Genomic DNA, 19,482 nt, shown 5'->3' on the forward strand with positions numbered 1-19,482 from the left:
AATAGACTCTTTAACTGTGTCCCCCCCCCCCCATACCTCTTTCTCTTGAGGGAATTGTTTGAATGACGGGACAAATATTTTCTCAGTCCCTGATAGATATATTTCTTCTTCGTCATGATGTGACCCTCGTGAGGACAGCTGACCCTGTGATGCAGTCTCGTGATGTGGCATGGCTTTACTACATCGGGTAGGGTGCGATTCACTCTCCAGATTGTCACTTTATTGAGCACATTGATCACAGTAAGTGGCAGCTTAACCTGTTACCACTCGTCAGTTGTGACACACATTGAGAATATTCAAATTTTGTCCTGACATGCGTAGAGCTTAAAGTCAACAGGTTTGATTGTTCGATTGTTCAATGTGAAGATGATTTAGTGCGGTGTCAGTGTATTGCCTAAGGACACTTCAGTAGACCTTATGCTTTTAAACAGGTTTTTCTTTGTTGGAATTTCTGCTTTGTTTTGATAGAGAGAGAAACATGCAGGACATGAGGATGACATGCAGCAAAGGGCCCTCAGGCATGGACTCTATCAAGGGAGCTACCAGGGCACCCTGTTTGTATCATGCTTGTGCACTTTGTCTGGTACAGTATTAGACATTTTGCAACTGGCTAATCCTTGGGGGACGCAATCACTGCTTTGTGCAGTGTTCTTTTGGTGCACCATGTAAAGAATCCCATCTGCCTTTCCAGTTGAGCCAAAGTGACGTCAGTGAGGAGAGACAGGTCTTGTGAAAATTAATTACCTCATTAATGATTATCAAATCATCTAATGCTTCATAGAAAGGTTGAAAAACATTAATTAAAACAACTTTTGGGTTGCCATGTTGTGAAAAACGTGTCGGGCTAGGGAGTCATTAAAAGTGAAGTCATTGATACAGTCATTAGTAAAGGCTTTCTAATAAGCAATCAAACGTGCGGTTTTAAATGGTAGGTCATTAACTTAATGGTCGAGGTCACAGGTTTCACAAGTGCAAATAAGCCGACACCAAAAGTCGGTAGGTCACAACAAGCTGTCAAGTATTTAATGATAAATGTTAACCAGATAGATCATCAGAGTGGTCAAATTAAAAGCTGAAAAGACGACTCAAGAGGATAAACACCAGTCAACCAAAACCTGGCAACCTATAATTTGTTCTTATTACTTCTCATAAGTCATTTGCAACTCATAAACATTTTATAAAGCATGCCTTACTAGAAAGTGGTACCATGTGTGCCTGTCGATACACCATGGTGAAGTTGAAATGCCTGACATATAGGATACACTATAATGAAGTCCTCTTCAGTCCAGTCTATTCAGACAAAAAAACAGTGTGATTTATTACTTTCAAAATAAAAGCAAAATCACTTCATTATTTTAGATCATTTTAAAGCTGCGCACATTCAGGGGGGTTGTACAGAACAACCGCACCATTATTCTATCGCTGTTGGCTTATTCTGGCTGACTTGTTTGATGAATGAAATCTCACTTAATCCTGCATGCTTTTAGAAGTATGCTAAAAATGCTTTTGATAACTGGTCGAATTTTAAATAAAACCAATTTGTGTTTTGGTTTACTACAGATTATCTCTCAGTACCGTTAAATAATAAGGCTGGCGCTCCTAATAAGATGTTAAAATAGGTCAAAAATAGATTGACTCTAGTTTTTAGTTAAAAGTCAATTAGGGACTATTTTCAGATGTGGATTAATACACCATCAGTGCCCCAGTAAGTATTTATGGCAACTGATTCTGAATGTATGTGGGCTGGACTTAAAGTAAGTTAATGAACTAAATTGGCTATCTTGGGCTGCACAGACAATATTTATTCTTTTTTTTTTTTTTGGAGTTTTTCGACACTATATGAAAAATTTGAAACATCATCAAAACTTTGACATCCAGAACTTTTGGCTTGTGATCCGATTTTACTTTGAAAAGAACAACCGGAAGTTACCGCAGGATTTGACACTGGTGTGGAGAGACGCTGATAGAGAGGAGCACAAACCCAAGTATAAGGGGGTTGAACCGAGGACGTGCGGTTTCTTGGAAAAGTGGCAACTGCGTGAGGAAGGCAAGTCTCGTGCTGGTCCTCAGCCTCTCTGGACTTTATTCAGCCACCGAGTCTGTCGCGGAACAAATCCGGATTCTAACCTGCTTTCAACTTCCTAACCATGAGGACAAACGTATGGATTTACCAAGCTGTGGTGTGTGTTGTGGTCACTATATTAAATACAGGTAAGATATGAAGAGCTGTGTCTGTGAGATGTGGAGTTATTGCATGGGCAATGTCTGCTTGTAGTTAATTTCAATATCAAAATATAATTTGATTCCTTATTTTCTGCACTTTGTCCATGCATTAAAACGAGAAACACTCATAAGAAAATGTCAAAAAAATAAAAAATAAAAAAATAAAAAAAATAAATAATTAAATAAATAAATAATTAATTAAATAAATATATATATATATATATATATATATATATATATATATATGAAAAAAGTTAGAAAAGTGGGCAAAAATAGAATTAGGCTGCCATTTGTCATATTGTGTTTGCCAGTCAGCACTTGTCTTTTTAAAATTTGCATGTTTTAATTATAGATAAGGAAGTTGAGTGACGTTGCTTGAACTTGATCACAAGCCCCGTCCTGCACTGTTGATTCAACACGCCCTTTGATTAATTACGGCGGCTTGTCATTTACTGAGCTTTGTAGAAAGAACTAGGTCGGACTAATTATGAAGATCTCCAAACATGTAACGACAACAACATTTTGAATGAAACAATTTGGCATCTTATCAAACTGATCCTCCTTTTACAAATCAATTGCTGCCGCTGAGCTCCCATTAGTCCAGTTATCCAATTGGGTCTAATTTGCAAATCGATCTAAAGGCCCGCATCATCCACGCACTTAAATAGTTTTGTGCAATAATATTTGGTAATCAGAACGTTTCCTCCTCCAGATTAAGGACGACCACCATGCCAAAAAGCGTTTGGTTGAAGTGCATCTGCTGATGTCACTGCTTTGTTCTTAAACTTTTTTTCTTTCCATTGCACTAATAGGCGCTCAATGTCTTAGTGTGATATTGCGTCACAGCCCGGAGCGCACACGCATGAAACGCGTCCAAAAGTGCCGCTCCTTTCGTGAAGCGCAGACTATCTGTGACTGATGCTGTCCCGGTTTACATCCGCCCCGTTGACATGTCGCTATAAAGTAAAGCACTGAATCCATAGTTGCCACCTCCAGGGGTGCCGACCCTGACCCCTGACCGCCGTTCAGTTTGGGGAAAGTAAATTGCGCGCCCCTGACTGTAGAGAGATAGAAAAGGGGGGGTGTGTGTGCATGGGGTGTGTGTGTAAGGGTTGGGGTGGGGGGGTTAACATCTGGCTGCTGAGCCAGTTCCACATTTTGCGCGTTCTGCAGCAGATGTAATGTCTGCTTAATTCCCAGACAGAGGCACACCTTTAACCTGCCACTTTCCTGTTGTTCATGTAATAGAGTTTTTCATCAACGCTGCCTTGAAATTTTTACATGGTGACTAAAAAAATCGTATCCAGCTGACACTTCTTTCTTTGCTCAAGGGCACCGAAGAGGAAGTTTTCTGAGAAAGGTCAGAGTGTCGGTCATTCACCTCTCCTATCTACATTTTCCAAAGCTAAACTGGAGACTCGAAACTCGTCCCTGTAAGCGACAGCTGCCTCTTCTCATTAAATCTCGCCTCTCTCACACTCGCCCATTGAGCGCGTTTTTATTATAATCTCCGACTTCTGCGAATGTTTGGGATCTGGCGATAGCAGGAGTCCGACCGCGAGCAGAGGAAGAGACTAAGTGAAATCTAATTGAGCAGCCTGGCCAGACATCAGGGCTGTAACAACACTGTGATGAGTGCCAGATGTGGTCCAGTGGAGCCCAAACATTAATAACAAGTCCTCCCCAAAAAAAAAAACATTTTCAGCCACGAGGAGCCTCTAAACGCTACACAGTTTACAATATCCTAAGTACACACACCGCGCCTTGTGACGGATGCTGGCACAGGAGCACGTCGCTGTAACTCGGTAGCATGAGATTTTCCTCTGTGATTTATATCGCACTTGCCCCAAATTATAAACGGGGAAACTATTGTAACTAATCGCATAATGCATTTAGCGATGTTGCTGTGGCCCGGAGAAGCAGCATTTACAGTAGAGCTCCATTCTCCTGAAGGATGGGGCTCTTAACCTTTGTTTTCCCAATATAGGTAGAAGTGTATGATTTGTATCGCAGAGGTTTTTGACTTAAAATATGGTTTTGTCCTGCTTTTGAACCCAGGTGCATGTCTCTGCAATGATATAATTCTCTTTTGATGTGCTTCTTCCCAAAGAAATGGCTCTCAAGAAAGGCCTATAACAAAAAATGAAAAAAAATAATTCATTGTGGTCTTCATCCGACTGACAGTTTTCCATTTCTCCAAATACTGTAAGCTGTCTAGTACATGTTGGATGCCAATAACTGAGACAAAACGTACACATAAAACTTAATTAGTGCTTGACATCGGAGCTTTCCTGGAAAAAGGGATTCCTGTTTTGTTCCCTATAAATTAAACGTCACCTTTGTTACTCAAAATTAATTAATTATGTCACATTACGTTAAACAGCATGAGGCCTAATGAGATCATGTTATTTTTGCCTCCATATCGATATTGCAACGGGGATGACCGTTTCGCAAACTATTTACATGATGGAAATGTTTCGCTTTACTGTAATGAAGCCTTTAAAACCAGGAAAAGACGACACTTATACCACATTAGGATATTAACATATCAAAATCTAAGACACTTGTTTGTCTCTTTTCCCAAAATCGATATTATATCAATATATTGCCCAGCCAGTTAGTGTTCAAATGTTCTTGGAGATGTGTGGCTGTCTCTGAAAGCAGTTAAACATGAGCTATGCTTTCACGAGCATTAAATCTCCAAACGAGACACTGGAGCGCGTCATTCGGTTCTCTTGGGTGTCTTCACAGTTCATTCTGCATTTCTCAGGCAGCTGCCCCCGGTTTGAAGCAGGAGTGCTTTGGGAGCATTTTGGAGCTGAGTTTTGATCCTGGACGCACTTCTTTCCTAATTTCCCGACGCGTGAACTCGTCCGCTATACCTCGGTTTGCCCAGCACAGCTGAAGCACCTTCTAAAGGAACGGTTTTCTCAAGTGTTCACGGGTTCAGGAGTTGCACAATGATGTTTCAAGTGTGATGCAGTGGCGGATGCTCATAACAAGCATAGGGGGCTGTAAGTAAACTGTAGTTGGACGCTTTCATGGACTCCTGGCCGCCCAGTTAAATATATATACGACGGTGAAATCATTTCATCTTTGCTCCACTTCCTCCAATGCCAAGACTCTGGAACCGGTGTTCATGCCTCCTGTTGTTCATATAGTCAAACCACCGTGAAGCAACTAAAGGAAATACTCTCATTTTGACAAGTTCTTCTTCTCCACCCCAGCGCCTTGACAGCAGGGAAATGTTTGGCCATGTCTCTCAGTGTTTGAGTAATGTTTGATGCGTTGTCAACGAGGAGGAGACAAAAGAAAAGAATCACGGTTTCTTCGATTTGTTTTTTGCATTTGTCCTTTACTTAAAAGCTGACACTGTAGATACACACAGTAAACAAGGGAGGAGAAGGAGTAAACTGCAAGGGAAATAATTAAGCAACCCTGGGCAGATCAATCAGAAAATATAAAGAACAATGGAGACGGGTGAACTCACAACCTGTTCTCTGGGTGGAGTGAGAACTCGAGTTCTGCCACCTGAAACCTTGTTTGTACTTGTCTATAGACAGACGTGCACACACAAAGGTTTTAATGCTCAAGAAAAACGTCCAATATTTAGAGGGAGAAATGTATTCAAATGAAACAAAGGTTGAAAAGGTTGAATTATCCTGTAAATTAATTTGATTTAGCTGGCAAAAAAAAGATGTCGTTTTTAAAAGCATCCTGAGAATATAAAAAAAATGTTACTTTTTAATTTAAGTTATTCGCCTTCATCAGTATCTGTTGCGGTCATGTCTGAAAAGTGTAGTCGCTTAGTTCAAAAGAAATGTTGGAGTCTCACGGAACACGCGCCGCGGCACCTTTCGGGGGCCTTTGCGCTTCACGCAAGATATGTGACGATGTCATTTTGGCAACTGTAGATAGTTGTATCGTTGAAAACCTGGTCATATAAATCGATTCCTTGACAGTAAATCACTCCATGAATAAAACTTGGGTCATCCATTTTTGTTTCTAGCCAATTCCCTTTACCGAGTTTCCCAGCCATGCTTACACCTTTGATGTTCATGTGAATGGAATTTATTAGAAACAGCTACTCCCATATGAGATGGACCTGGCATTAGCAGGTCCTATCTCCTTCCAACCTCACAGCCAACCTAATGACTGCACCAAAACGCACACATTGAACATGTTGTGCCCTTGTGTTCTTGCAGGATGTTGTAGGGCTCATCAGTCGTTACAGAAGTATGAAAAGAGTGAAAGTCGCATGCTGGTTTGCACAGACTGCCCTCAGCCTCCTTTGGTAAGGAAAAGCCGATCGCAGGAACACTGCGCCCGCAAGTGCAAGAAGGTCAAGAAAAGCTTCAACTGCAGGTCAGTTACACTCTGTGTATTTCGCCGAAACGTGGCCGTTTCCCTCCCTCACTCCTCCTCTCCTCCCGTGTTGACACAGTATTTACATATTTTTGTTGTTTATCGTTTGTCCATCTCTCAACTACTTCCCGCGTGTTTCTACAGGGCTTTCAACTTTCATCGGCACAACGGGAAATGCCACTTGCTTCCTTTTGACCGCTTCACCCACGGTGTGCAGAAGCAGGCCAGCGTCAACTTTACCTTGTATGAAAAAAAAGGTAAACGCCGTCCTATTTACACTTCAGGTTGAGTTGTACGCGCTCGGGTGTTTTTCTCATGAGAGCATTCCGGTGCAGACTGATGTACACAGGCGGATTGTTTGTGGCTGATTGCAGGTTGTGCTTCTTGCGTCGGCTCCCCGCGTTATAAGGTCTTCGGGTTTTTTCCTTGTTGACACAATAAAAGCAGCCAACCCTTCCTTACCCCCCCCCCCCCCCCCCCCCTGCTGTTTAGTCACGCCAGTGGGGAGAGTCGCACGCATAAACATGTAGCAGACTGAAGTGTAAACAACAAAATTCATTGTTTACAGTCGGTACGCAAAGGCTTTCTCCGGTGCAGGCTGTGGAATCTAGCACTTTAGAATTTACTGCAACATTTACGGAAACCCCCCCCCCCCCCCCCCGGTGACATTTAATGAACTTCAGGGAGTTGTCTGTTTTGGGAATAACACACAAGCTGGTACGTACTAAAACACTCGCTGTAAAAAGGTCTAATTGACCATACATGGGGAAAATATATTCCAGGTGGTCAAGGCAGGGGACGCAAATCAACTTTTAATTGACTAAACGGTGTATAAACTGGCACACAAAGAGTACACAGAGACAACTTGTAGAAGTGAGAACATGAATGGATGCTTTCACATGCTTTTTTTTTTTTTTTTTTGTACTTAGATTATATAAGGGAGTGTATCGTCGGCACCAAGGACAACTACAGAGGGAGGAGGTCTTGGACGAAGTCAAACATCACTTGCCAAGCTTGGTCCGATAATAACATCAATGAACACACGTAAGTCCTCTCATTTTTGACCAAGAAAGAGTATGAAAAGCACATTTTTGTTGGGAATTGGGGCTACTCATGAGAGGTCACAGACATGTTGCCTTGAGGCTGCAGTGCCTTGCTTGATGACAAGAAGTGGAAGGTGTTAATCACCACCACCACCAGGTTTCTGTAGATTTGAACCAGCAGCCTTCAAAGTCTGCTTCTCTAATCTTGAGGCTTCCGCAACCTTCATGGATGCTCCTTCTCTATTTCTCTGTGTCTGATATTGAACAGACCTCAGCCACTGATTTATAGATGCTCGGATCATCCCTTTGCACCTCAGGGGTTAAGGGAAGGCGGAGGCTCGGAGACGGGTGAGCGTTTAGCCAGAAATAAGTCCGATTTCTTTCAACACATGCAGGGATGTCCTCTCCACCGAGCTTGTTTTTCCACTGCGCCGCAGGCCATCAGGTGTGTCCCAAAGATGTTTTCCCTCGGCTACAAGCCAGGCGAGATCTGTGAATTTTTGACGATGGATTCTGTGCCAACATCTCATTAGCAGGGCTCATTAGTTACGAGATATTTTAACTGCGGCAGGGAGGGGGGTTTTGAGACACAGAGTAATAAGAGTTTGAAAAAGGGCAGAGTGAAGAGTAGACACAAAGGAGGTAGAATGAAAGAAAGCGCGGCGATTTATGGACTGAAGTCATGTTTTTGTCTGTTGTCCAGCTGAGCTCACAAAGCCACAGACATACTGAGAGAAATACAAGTTCAGTGATCCCCCGTAATTACTACAGCGTTGATCCCCATGCGCTCCTTCTCCAGCTCTTCACATTAGGAATCCTTTGTCATTGTTTATTTGACACACGGTTCCAGTCCTCGTCCCAGATGGCAAATGTAACATCGCTCTGGCTTGTCAGCAACCTTTAACTTTCATAGGGTCAAAGGGAGCTTTACTTAAGGGAGATTTAGTGCCACTGTGGGTTACCTAACATGGGACTGTCCCGCTGTTTGAGAATTACCACCATAATGAACCACGCACCATTTGAGCTTCAGGTAACTATTATTTTCATGCTTGACCGGTCACCGTGGACCAGGGGTGATTTCTCAGGAGGTTCCCTTCCAGGAAAGGGACTTCCACCTGTTGTCTATATTTAGTTTTTGAACCAAGGCTCTGAAAAATAAAAAGTGTGTATTGATGCCCATGTCCTCTCTCCATGCTCCATGCATGGAGAGAGGACTGGAATGGAAAATTCCTGTTCATATTAATAATAAAGGATAACATTGCAATCATTTATTTATTCCCAGCGGGACTTTCTTTTATTTTTCTCCACGTTTCCTCTGGGGAAGCAGTGAGAAAGCTCAGCTACAGAAACACACAGCTTCTTGCCGAGAGTTAGACGAAACGATTGATACCACTCTCGTGTCTGTGGACGACAGTGAATATGACCACCATGTACCACCGAAGGCCCGTTGGCTCAGTTCAGCAGAGAGACTGAGAACACAGCTAGCATGGCTCATCCGACGGTAACTTGTTAATTAGAGAGCAGTAAGTAAGATCTTTGCAAACCTTTGGACAGAGCCAGGCTAGCTGTTTCCAGTCTTTACACTGAGCTAAGCTAGGCTAACCATCTCCTGGCTGTAGCTTCATATTTAACAGACAAAAATGAGAGTGCTACTGACCTTCTCACCTTTTCGCTGCTCTAACGCTTCGCAAGAAAGTGAATTAGTGCATTTCCCCAAATTTCAAATTGCTGTCGTTCGCACCCGGCTTCCAAAATCATTATTTATCTCTTTAAAACGCTTGCTTGCTCTAATCTCTAAACACTTTGTTCCTTTTAAAAAGCTGTTGCATTGAAGCATGACTGCTTTTGTTCCAGGTGCATGAGACATTTTGCGGCAGTTACTTCGGGCCTAGATTTCATCTTTAGTGATATTCAAAATCTCGCCAAGTTTAGCCGGCCCAGGGAGCAAAGCATGTGTGTCTGTGCTCCGATGGGAACAGACTTTGGCAAGGAGATGAATAACTGGCTAACATCTGTTAGTGCAACATCATTATGGCTAACTTGCTCCCAATGCAGTGGCTTTTACGGACTCTCACCAGGTGCAAACTGTTTTTTTTTTTTTTTTTTGTAAAGTGAGGGTCCTTGTAATCCCATTTATAAATTAAGAATACTGTATTATGATAGCAATATATTGTGTTTATGAGTTACACGCAACAGATGTGAGATTTGGCTCTTGGCAGACTGCTGTAACAAAGGGGAACAAGTGTTTTGTTGTAGTTACAAGCACATGTGAAATGCCGCTGTTGGACTTAACCCTATCATAGTTTTCTTTAGTCGGGACTGTCGTCTTGTAGTTCTGGGTTGAATGATGTTGTGCATTAGTGTAGGAGCCTTGCGTGAGCCCCAGGGCACGGAGGGGAGAGCAGAGCAGACTCCCCCACGAAAAGAGTCATTGTCTGGGGTAGTGTGTTCAGACAAGCTGCTGGAGGGAGGGTGGACTGGTCTTTTTTTATTTTTTATTTCTCTACCTGCACATGTTTTGTTTTTACATCATCAACTATCCACTGAGCTCTGGACTTTTTGCTCACTCCATTATGCTCACTTTTTCTTTTTTAAGCACTTGTTTCTTTTCACCTTTCTCCTACGACCACAGCTTTTCCTCCTGTCTTCCCTCTCTGTCTCTCTTGGTGGGAGGGGGAATGTGGTCGGCATGGATCAGGGGGTGCTGACATGCCAGCTTTTCATCATCCTGCCCTGACAGAAGACGAATTTCACACACTGTTCATTTAGTATGGGGTTTCCCATGGCGCTCGTCATTGTTACATCCCATATGTTTGGACTCGCCAGGTTCTTTTACTTACAGTCGCTTGTTCACACTGAGGTGAGGCTGCAGATGACAGAGAAGGATTAGGTTTAAACGTGTTCAAAGGCTGCCAGCAAAAGACCTGCTTGGTCTGCTCCAAGTGGTTCGTAGCATTGCTCTGTGCTGCTGGAGGTTACTGTGCTGTGACAGAGTCTGGCTGCTTCACACATGAGGGAGCTGGGATATGGTAGGAATCGGTAAGGCGATCATGCAAAAGGTGCAAACCTGAAGAGATATTGATGACTTACTTTGCATATGATTTAGGTGACTGGTTACTTAAGGATTTGAAATACAAGCTGGTAACACTGTCGGCACTAGCATTTCTCAGAATGAACGGAATGTAAATGCCTTTTATTTGGTTTGTTACCGAGAGCGCTTAGCAGGTAGGTACGGTGCTGTATACACCACTGGAGCAGCCGAGTGTGCAAGTACTCCCTAAAATGTATTTACACAGCTTACAGTATCAGTTAACACTTTGAATAACGTCTGTCTGCTCCCCTGTAGGTTTTATCCTGATAGGTACCCAACGCAAGACCTGAGGGAGAACTTCTGTCGGAATCCCAACAACGATCCTGGTGGTCCGTGGTGCTACACCACAGACCCCAATGTACGAGCCGAGGAGTGTGGCACACCACAGTGTTCAGAGGGTAAGGCAAAGAAACGCCACTTTATTTCCTTGAATTCATACGTTTTGTTTGCTTTGATCACTAGAGGAAAGAGTTCTTGATAAATGCTGTTTTCTTTTTGACAGAAGTGTGTATGACGTGTAATGGGGAAGATTACCGGGGCAAACTTGACCATACGGAGAGTGGCAAGGAGTGCCAGAGGTGGGACTCAACCAGGCCTAACAAACACCACTTCCAGCCCAAAAAGTAAGCTGCGAAGCTGCTAATCACGTGCTAACCTTTCCCGCGGACAATGCTGCACACAGCCATGACAGATGCTTAGATAACTGACGCTAATACTCAGGAGAGGTAGACCTAACCGGTTGTTATGACTTACTTCCATCCCTTGAAATGTTTTCCTTCCTCTCTTTCTCCTCTCTCAGGTATCGTCACAAAGATTTAAGGGACAACTACTGTCGTAACCCAGATAATCGTCTTCGTCCCTGGTGCTACACTATGGACCCCACAACTCTGTGGGAGTATTGCAACATCACCGTGTGTGGTAAGGGTATATGTACTGTGCAGACTCCTAGTCTGGGGCTTGGGTTTTGTGGACAAAGTCTTCAACAGATTAATTTAAAACCAAATTATTGTTTTACTGACGTTTATGCTCCAGCGACAGCCATGGTCAGAGGGTCGCCTGCAGGGAGGTTCTTCAAATTTGGCACAAACGTCCACCTGGATTAGATTTTGGTGGTCAAGGGTCCCTGTGACCTCACGTAGGTCTCATTCTCGTCAACGACATTTCTCAGTAACGGTTTCAGGGTCTCTTGCTTGGTTTTTGGACAGACAGACTCAGAGTCGGTACTGCCAGTGGTTTGAGAGCTCCAGGGGGGTTGTTACATACAGGACTTTGGTGGTTGCTGTGAACAGAGCAAGAAAGTTCCTCTTCTGCCCTCCCAGAGTCTCCTAAGGTTTTTGTTTACCCGGCTAGGTGTTTCATGTGGTGCTTGGCTTCGAATCCTTTTCCCTCAACAAGCAAGAGTAAATAGGTTGTTTGTACAGGGGAGGGCCTGACTTCAGAGAGTCAGAAGTGCTTTGCTGAGACCACTCACAGATGACAAGGGCCACTAAAATGGAGTGTTACAACAGAGGCTATTATACAGAGATGTGACACATGGCCATCAGAAGACCGAATAGTTGTTTTAGAAACTTTGTTTCTTTGTCTCCAACCTCTATTTTTTTTATCAATATCAACAAAAAATCACTGTGAACCATCACAAAGTTTTTAGACAAAAGAAAAACTTAAAGGTTAATCGTAAAAAAAAGATCACTAACTGCAGCCCTGTTTTTGATATGGTACTGTATGTAAAAACATTTTAGAGAAATGTGTTGGAGGGATTAACAGTATAACCTCACTTGAGTCATATCACATTTGGCAGAGTTTGACAGAGTCGTAGTTTAGATAGCTTTTGCCTTCATCTGTCTTCCAAAAGACAGAGGGAAAAGATAAAGACTGGATGCCAAAAAGAGGTTACACCATTGGAGAATTTATTAATATTATTTGTCTTTGAAAGCACAATGAAATATCCCCACATGCACAAACACGCGGAGCGTCTCTCTTTGTCTCTGTCAGACACATACACACATGTACTCTACACTACATGTTATGATTTACAGCGAGGGATTGGGGATCTGCATTTGTCCAGATGTGCGCATCCCTCAATGCCTGCCCTCAGAAAGATAAAAACCACTGACCTGTACGACGCAGTGCACACGGACACTGGCATGCATTACATCAAGCCAAAGAATCTCTCTTTTCCATCCGCCTTCTCGTTTCTGCCTCAAAACATTCTCTTTCCTCCTCAATTCCTCCCATCTCATTTGTCAAAGGCTAAAGAAACAGAGACAGAAATCCAGAGGGGAGAAGTCGCTCCCCATGCGCTGCTATCCCTGCACTGCTGAAAAGCAGAATTCCATCTGAAGATGTTTGGAATAGTTCTCCGGTGGATAAAGTTGCCCCGGCCAGACCGGGTTGGATGTGATATCTTTGGTTGGGCTGCAATAAACAGGAACAGAATTGTAATGTTTGTGTTTAGGCAATGATGTATTCCTTAATATCATAAATGTCTGTGTTTTTATTAAAACAACCTGTGACATGGTGTGCCGTCAGCAAGTTAAATAACTGCATATTATTGTGGATGTCCCTACGTGCAAGAATGTGGTGCACCGGTGTTATGAATACACAGAAAGTTTCCTATCGCAGTTGAGACAAGGGGGGGTGCTACTGTTTTTGATCATCTTTCTCCAGGTTAAACATCACACATTCTTCTGGGGATTAATGTCTCCCTCCTTCCCTCCCTCCTAAATCTCATTCACTAAAGCGAATGTCTTCTCTCGTGCCAACACTCACAATTACAGTTTCTATGTCTTTTTCTTTCTTTGTTAGATTCTGACTCGTGTGAGGACGCAGATGTCAATGTAACAACATCCTGTTTCCAGGGAAAGGGCACGGATTACCGAGGCACAATGAATGTCACTCCAGAGGGTGTGACATGTCAGCGATGGGACTCCCAGTTGCCCCATAACCATTACTTTCTTCCTCAGAACTTCAAATGGAAGTGAGTAAATTATGTCTCATGGCCCCTGGCAGCTTGCGTTCAATTATCTCTGCTGTGTCAAGGAAGTTTATTTGTTCATTTTGTGCATTTGACTGTTGAAATGCCAAAAAGTAAATGAGCATGAAACATAAAATGATAGCTTTGCTGTACAGAAAATACATCAGCACCATCATTTAAATTGTAGTTTGTGTATGTGTTATAGAGACCTCAGAGAGAACTACTGCCGTAACCCTGATGGTGCAGATTACCCATGGTGCTTCACTACAGACCCTAATCAAAGGATAGCCAACTGCACCCACATCCCCAGGTGTGATGCTGAGGCCACACAAAAAATAGGTAAATTACTGTTCAATTTCAATTTTAAAGGAACAGTTCAACATCTGGGGAAATATTTTTATTTCCATTTTTGTCCTGACAATATTTAATGTGTTCATTGATGAGCTTCAGAGGTGCTGGTTGACAGATTACGTTACCTTTAGGCAGAACTGGGCTAGTTGTTACCCCCTGTTCCCAGTCTTTATGCTAAGCTACGCCAACTGGTGGGTGTAGCAACATATTTACCATACAGATATGAGAGTGGTAACGATTTTTTCATCTAATTTCCCCAAACGTCAAACTATTCATATAAGACTACCAGTGTTTTCTAAACAAACGATTTCAAAAGAATAGCAAACAGCTAGTCTAATAATCTCAATATTAGCTTTTTTTAAATAATATGATTGACACATAGAACAACAAATGCTTCTAAAGCCATATCATGTTTTTGCAAAGTGGAGTTACACAGACACCGTCTTGCTCCCATAGGACTGGGCCACTTGGCAGCGTGCTGCCCAATTAGTTCAATTTCATGGCAGAACAAAAACGACCCAACTTTGGCAATAGTGTTCTGTCATTTCCCATGTTTCTCTGCTTTACATTTACAGAAAGATGTCCACACATGTTAAACTTCAGCTAGTCTTTTAGTTACTAAAGCCACTGTTTTCATTCTGCTAAATGACAGACATAGTGAGGTTTAAAGATTCCTAAAACAGGGGCCATTGACATTAAATTCATCGAAACCACAAAGGGAAGTAAAAAAATCTTAATTATGTTATGTTTGCATCAATGACAAAGTCAGCCACCACCCAAATCATATATGTAGTTCTTTGGGTATTGCTCGCTCACTGATTGCATTTAAGTGTTTGAGAGAACTGCTGGGCTGAGTAATTCAATGCTCTCCTGGGAATATTTAACAAGATGGTCTGAAATAATAATATCTGTTTCTTCCTCAGAGTGTTTTGAAGACAACGGAGAGACGTATCGGGGCACTTTATCCGTAACTCGATCCGGTATTCCCTGTGCAGACTGGTCACATCACATTAACAGGTAACACGGTTGTTTATTCTGCTTAGTAAATGTGTTGCTTTGCTCCTTCTTCTAACTCCCAGTCAAGCTTAAGCTGTAGTGGGAAACATTGGGGATGTTTCCTAGAGAGGCTGGTATTCTTTTCAGCTCACTTGATGAGTGTTTGTTGATGACGAAAATCCCTCTCATATGAATGAAGCTCGGCAGTGAAAACAAACAGCAAGAGGAAATCAGGGGTTCCTCAGGGGTCAACACCAGGCCCAATTATTATTCATCTAACTGACGAGAGGAAACCCTGGGGTGCTCTCCAAGTGACCCATCCTGACGGAAAGGTTGCCCCACTCCAGTGTGTTGTTGCTTCATGCTTAAGTCAGGCTGTTGGAATTACTTAATTTACAGGAATTTTAAAAGCCAAAACGGCACAGACAGATGGACATGTTCCAGAGCCGACCCCTGACCCCAGGAAGTGCTTTCTGAGGAAAGTAGATCAAAGCCAATCAGCTCCCTCACATAGATTGCAGCCAGCGAGTCTGCCCCACTCAAGGTCAAGGGTCATCCCAGGAAAAACTGCCGAGAGCCACAGCTTGTTTAACAATCTCCTGGGAAGTAGAATTATCTTCACCTCCTGACAAATTGTCGCCCATCGCTTAGTATTATTGCTGTGTGCGTGTGTCCAAATTCTTCCGGAGTAATTACTTTTTAGTGAGATGTTGGATTTCTGAGAAGATTACGCTTAATTCTCTCAGAGCCAAGTGTAACGTTGCAAAAAGACTCTCAATTAAATTGTGAATTCCTACAAATCCGGAGCACAACCGAATCGTTCCGTAGAGGATGCGGCTCCTGCTGGTCTGAGCCCTGCCGAATGCTTAGAGTGCATACTTTCATACTCCCATGTGTACCCTTCACAAAACTCTGCGTTTCCTTCTACGGGCTCTGTGGAGCAAATGCAGAGGATTCATTGCACTATATGAAAGAGTCAAACTTTCCAGGCATAACATGGTAACCTACGGTGTGTATGTACTGTATGTGTATGATGATGTGTGTGTGTGTGCTACTCCATGCATGCATGTGCTCATGTGTTTTCAGAGTGCCTATGAGTCTTCATGAGGCCCAGTGTTAGTTCTGCTACACTGTGTGTGTAATAACAAATGGAATATGAGAATCTGTATTTGTTTGTTTTACAGTGGGGATTCTCACTCTACAGAATCCCATGTAGGGCTGGGGAAGAACTACTGCCGGAACCCCGACCGGGACAAACATGGCCCCTGGTGTTACACCAATCCAAATAACCGTTTGGCCTGGGACTACTGCAAACTGAAGCGCTGTGAGTGACATAATTAACCTAGTCGCTTCTAACAGTAGATACATCTGTGTTATGTCAGACACCTAATAGAGTTTGATATGATTCACTTTCTTACCAAGAGTTGGATAAGAAAATCAATATCAATCTCATGTCTGTGTTACATTTGAACAGAGCAAGGCTAGCTGTCCCCCCCCCCCCCTGTTTCCAGTCACTGTGCTAAGCTAAGCTAAAAAATGGCCGCATCGTTGACGATCGCAAAAAAACGCTGCCTTTGAATTTAGAGCTAGGAGCTTGATGTCAAAGTGAAAAGGCAGGTTAATGATAAAGTGGAAGTATTGATACAAGTGAATTTGGAAATTCCCAAAACTAGCACTATCCATTCATTTGATTGCAGCCTTTGTTGTCTTTTTATACAGCTTGGCTGGTGGTTCACACAATCTATTAGCCGTGGTTTTATTCAATTGGCAGTGAGTACACGTTGCACAAACATCAAACAGATGCAGGTTTCTGCTGCAATCCTTTTTATTGGAGAAAACATGCACTCAAGTGGCCGGACACAACATTTTCGTGGCCTGGTTTCAATATGGCCTCATTGAAGAGCCTCTTGGCCGCGGAATCATTTCCATAATGTAAAACATATCGTCCGTGAAGTTGTTGAGTTCTTGAGCAAATTCCTTTGCTGCCGTCGCTGACCGTTATAGCCTCCAACAACGATTCAGAGAAGTCTTTATAAAGTAAAGAAGGGTGTCTTTTTCAATGAGGTTTCATGCTTTCTGTGTCAATATATGGTCAGTGGTCTAAGTTATTTCCCGCTGCTGTGGGGGTCTCTCCTTACTGTTGTGCTTTTCTTTACCTCTATCAGGTGAATCAGCTACAGCGGCTCCTCAACCGAACAGTGAGTATCGCTTTGGCTTATCTGGCTTTTACCCGTCTAGTCCTCTTCCTCTTCCTCTTATCTCTAATCTCGTCCCTTTTCCTTTTTACTCTTTGTATCAAATCCGTCTGTGTCATGTGCCTGACTAAACAAATCATATTTTATGGTTTCCCTTTTTGAAGTTTTAATAAACATTTTCCCCATTGAAATGTAAATGATACATCCATCTAACGTGCAGCATAAAAAATGTCTTCTCTTTTAGCTTTAACTGGGCCCAAGATATCGTGCTTTGTGCATATAAACACCAGAATTGTAGGCGGACACCAAGTGCGAGGTACAGATGGCAGCTGGGTTGTCAGCATCCAAAGAGAGTAAGTCATTTTACATCTGTGTGCTTTTACAAAATGTATCAATCCATTCATCAATGTAATGGCGAAAATATTCTTCTTAAATCTTTCTCAGGAAGGTTCATTTGTGCGGGGGCTCCTTGATCAGAGAGGATTGGATTTTGACAGACCAACAGTGCTTCACCTCCTGGTAATACTCCACCTTTTCATAGTTACTCCCCAGACATGCCGGATCTGAGATATGGAACAGAATGGTTCGGTCTGCAGATCTGTTTAACTCCTGCAGTTGTCTGTGTCAGAGCCAATCATATACATTTAGTGTCTCTTCATCTGAAGTAGTGGCTTTAAAGAAAGTGTCCCTATCTCTGTAGCTATGTACAGTTCTGTACGTATAGCATGTGGTGTACACCAGTAGCTTTCAGCTGATAGAGGCCCTGTGTGTGTCGTGGAAAAACATGGTCTGCTTTGAAACTTTGCTTTATGTCTTGCTTACATTAGTCATGTCGCTGCGTTTTGCAAAAATGAACATTAGAAGTAATTTTTTCTGTAAAGCAGTCATTCCCAAAGTCTGAATTGGGTCGCAGAGGATTTTATTAGGTTCGCCGAATAAATTTGCCGAATTAATTCCTTTAGTCTTTTAACATTTATATCTGCAGTGCATATTTAAACCACATGAGGGAGCCTGAAATGGCTGGTTTACATATTCAAGATTATATAAAATGATGTGGAAATGGCTCTTTGAGTAACAATGCCGTAAGTTTACAACTTACATCCTGGTCCTTGTGGTCATCAGTGTTCCAGATCTGAAGGATTACAGTGTGCAGGTTGGTCTGCGCCACCTCAATGAATCCTCAAGCCACCCGAGACTACGCATCTCTCGCCTGATCTGTGGCCCGGAAGGATCCAACCTGGTTATGCTGAAACTAGAAGAGTAAGTCCTCAACGACTCACGGTTTCCACTAATTTAACATCCTAAAGTTTGAACACAACTAGTGATATGGAAAACAATGTCATCTATTTTTATCATCATTTAACTTAATAGATTGTTATTGATCTAAAAACAAAATGACATAACTTATTTGCCAGACATGCCTCTTATTTGTGTGCATATGTTGCGTTTTATTTTGACTGTGATTTATGACTATTGCTATGTTTGTTCTAGTCCCGCCCCTGTGTCTGAAGGTGCCTCCACTATTCATCTTCCAGTAAAAGAGTGTCACATCCCCGAGGGCACCAACTGCACCATGTATGGATGGGGGGAAACCAAAAGTACTGCCTTCTTTCAACCATATTCCATGCCACGTTTGCTTTTTAACCGTCATTCAAACAAAAAACGAATGCCTGTAACATTTAACAATTACGCTGCATATCTTTCAGCCACCGGATACGATGAGGCGCTGAACGCTTTGACCATGCCCATGGTCACCAACGACATGTGCTCACAAATCAAAGGGGACACCGGGGAAAGCAGAATATGTGCCGGCGGCAAGAGAGGAGAGGGCGTGTGTGATGTAAGAACAGAAACAGCCAGATTGCAACAAAAGTACATCTCAGTTTATTAACATGGCAACATCTAGATAGCTGAATTGAACATATGCAATGCTGTATAGTGTCCTCGTTAGCGTGCTGTCTCTCTGAAGTGTCCTCCTCTTCCTGTTTCTCGCAGAAAGACAACGGCGGTCCATTGGTTTGCCAGGAGCATGAGCGCAAAGTCATCATCGGCGTGAGCATCCAAAGGACAAAGTGTGCCTCGTCACAGCCTGCGCTTTTTGTTAACGTTGCCTTCTACTCCGAGTGGATATACAAGGTGTTCAAACTTTACCCCAGTTTGGAGAGGAAATGATGGTGTGAAAATCAACCCACGTGCACACGACTTCACCGCAGCCTGTGAGAGGAGGGGCGGCTTTGGGGCCAA

At 42.8% G+C, this 19,482-nt stretch overlaps 1 protein-coding gene across 1 annotated transcript; it reads left to right on the plus strand.

The window, feature by feature from the left end:
• The first annotated feature begins 1,717 nt into the window (after nucleotides 1-1,717).
• LOC142971246 (hepatocyte growth factor-like) lies at nucleotides 1,718-19,410 on the plus strand. The gene is made up of 18 exons (XM_076111912.1): nucleotides 1,718-2,211; nucleotides 6,429-6,588; nucleotides 6,733-6,845; nucleotides 7,518-7,632; nucleotides 10,978-11,120; nucleotides 11,225-11,345; nucleotides 11,522-11,640; nucleotides 13,528-13,699; nucleotides 13,902-14,035; nucleotides 14,971-15,064; nucleotides 16,228-16,367; nucleotides 17,209-17,241; nucleotides 17,483-17,591; nucleotides 17,683-17,757; nucleotides 18,361-18,498; nucleotides 18,730-18,836; nucleotides 18,945-19,078; nucleotides 19,234-19,410. Exons 1-18 carry the CDS (start codon nucleotides 2,148-2,150, stop codon nucleotides 19,408-19,410), a joined length of 2,148 nt encoding a protein of 715 aa, XP_075968027.1. The 5' UTR covers nucleotides 1,718-2,147.
• Nucleotides 19,411-19,482: the final 72 nt, after the last annotated feature.

This window comes from Anarhichas minor, unplaced genomic scaffold (assembly GCF_050575085.1).
Source record: "Anarhichas minor isolate MPS153535 unplaced genomic scaffold, ASM5057508v1 ptg000045l, whole genome shotgun sequence".
Classification (NCBI taxonomy): Eukaryota; Metazoa; Chordata; class Actinopteri; order Perciformes; family Anarhichadidae; genus Anarhichas; species Anarhichas minor.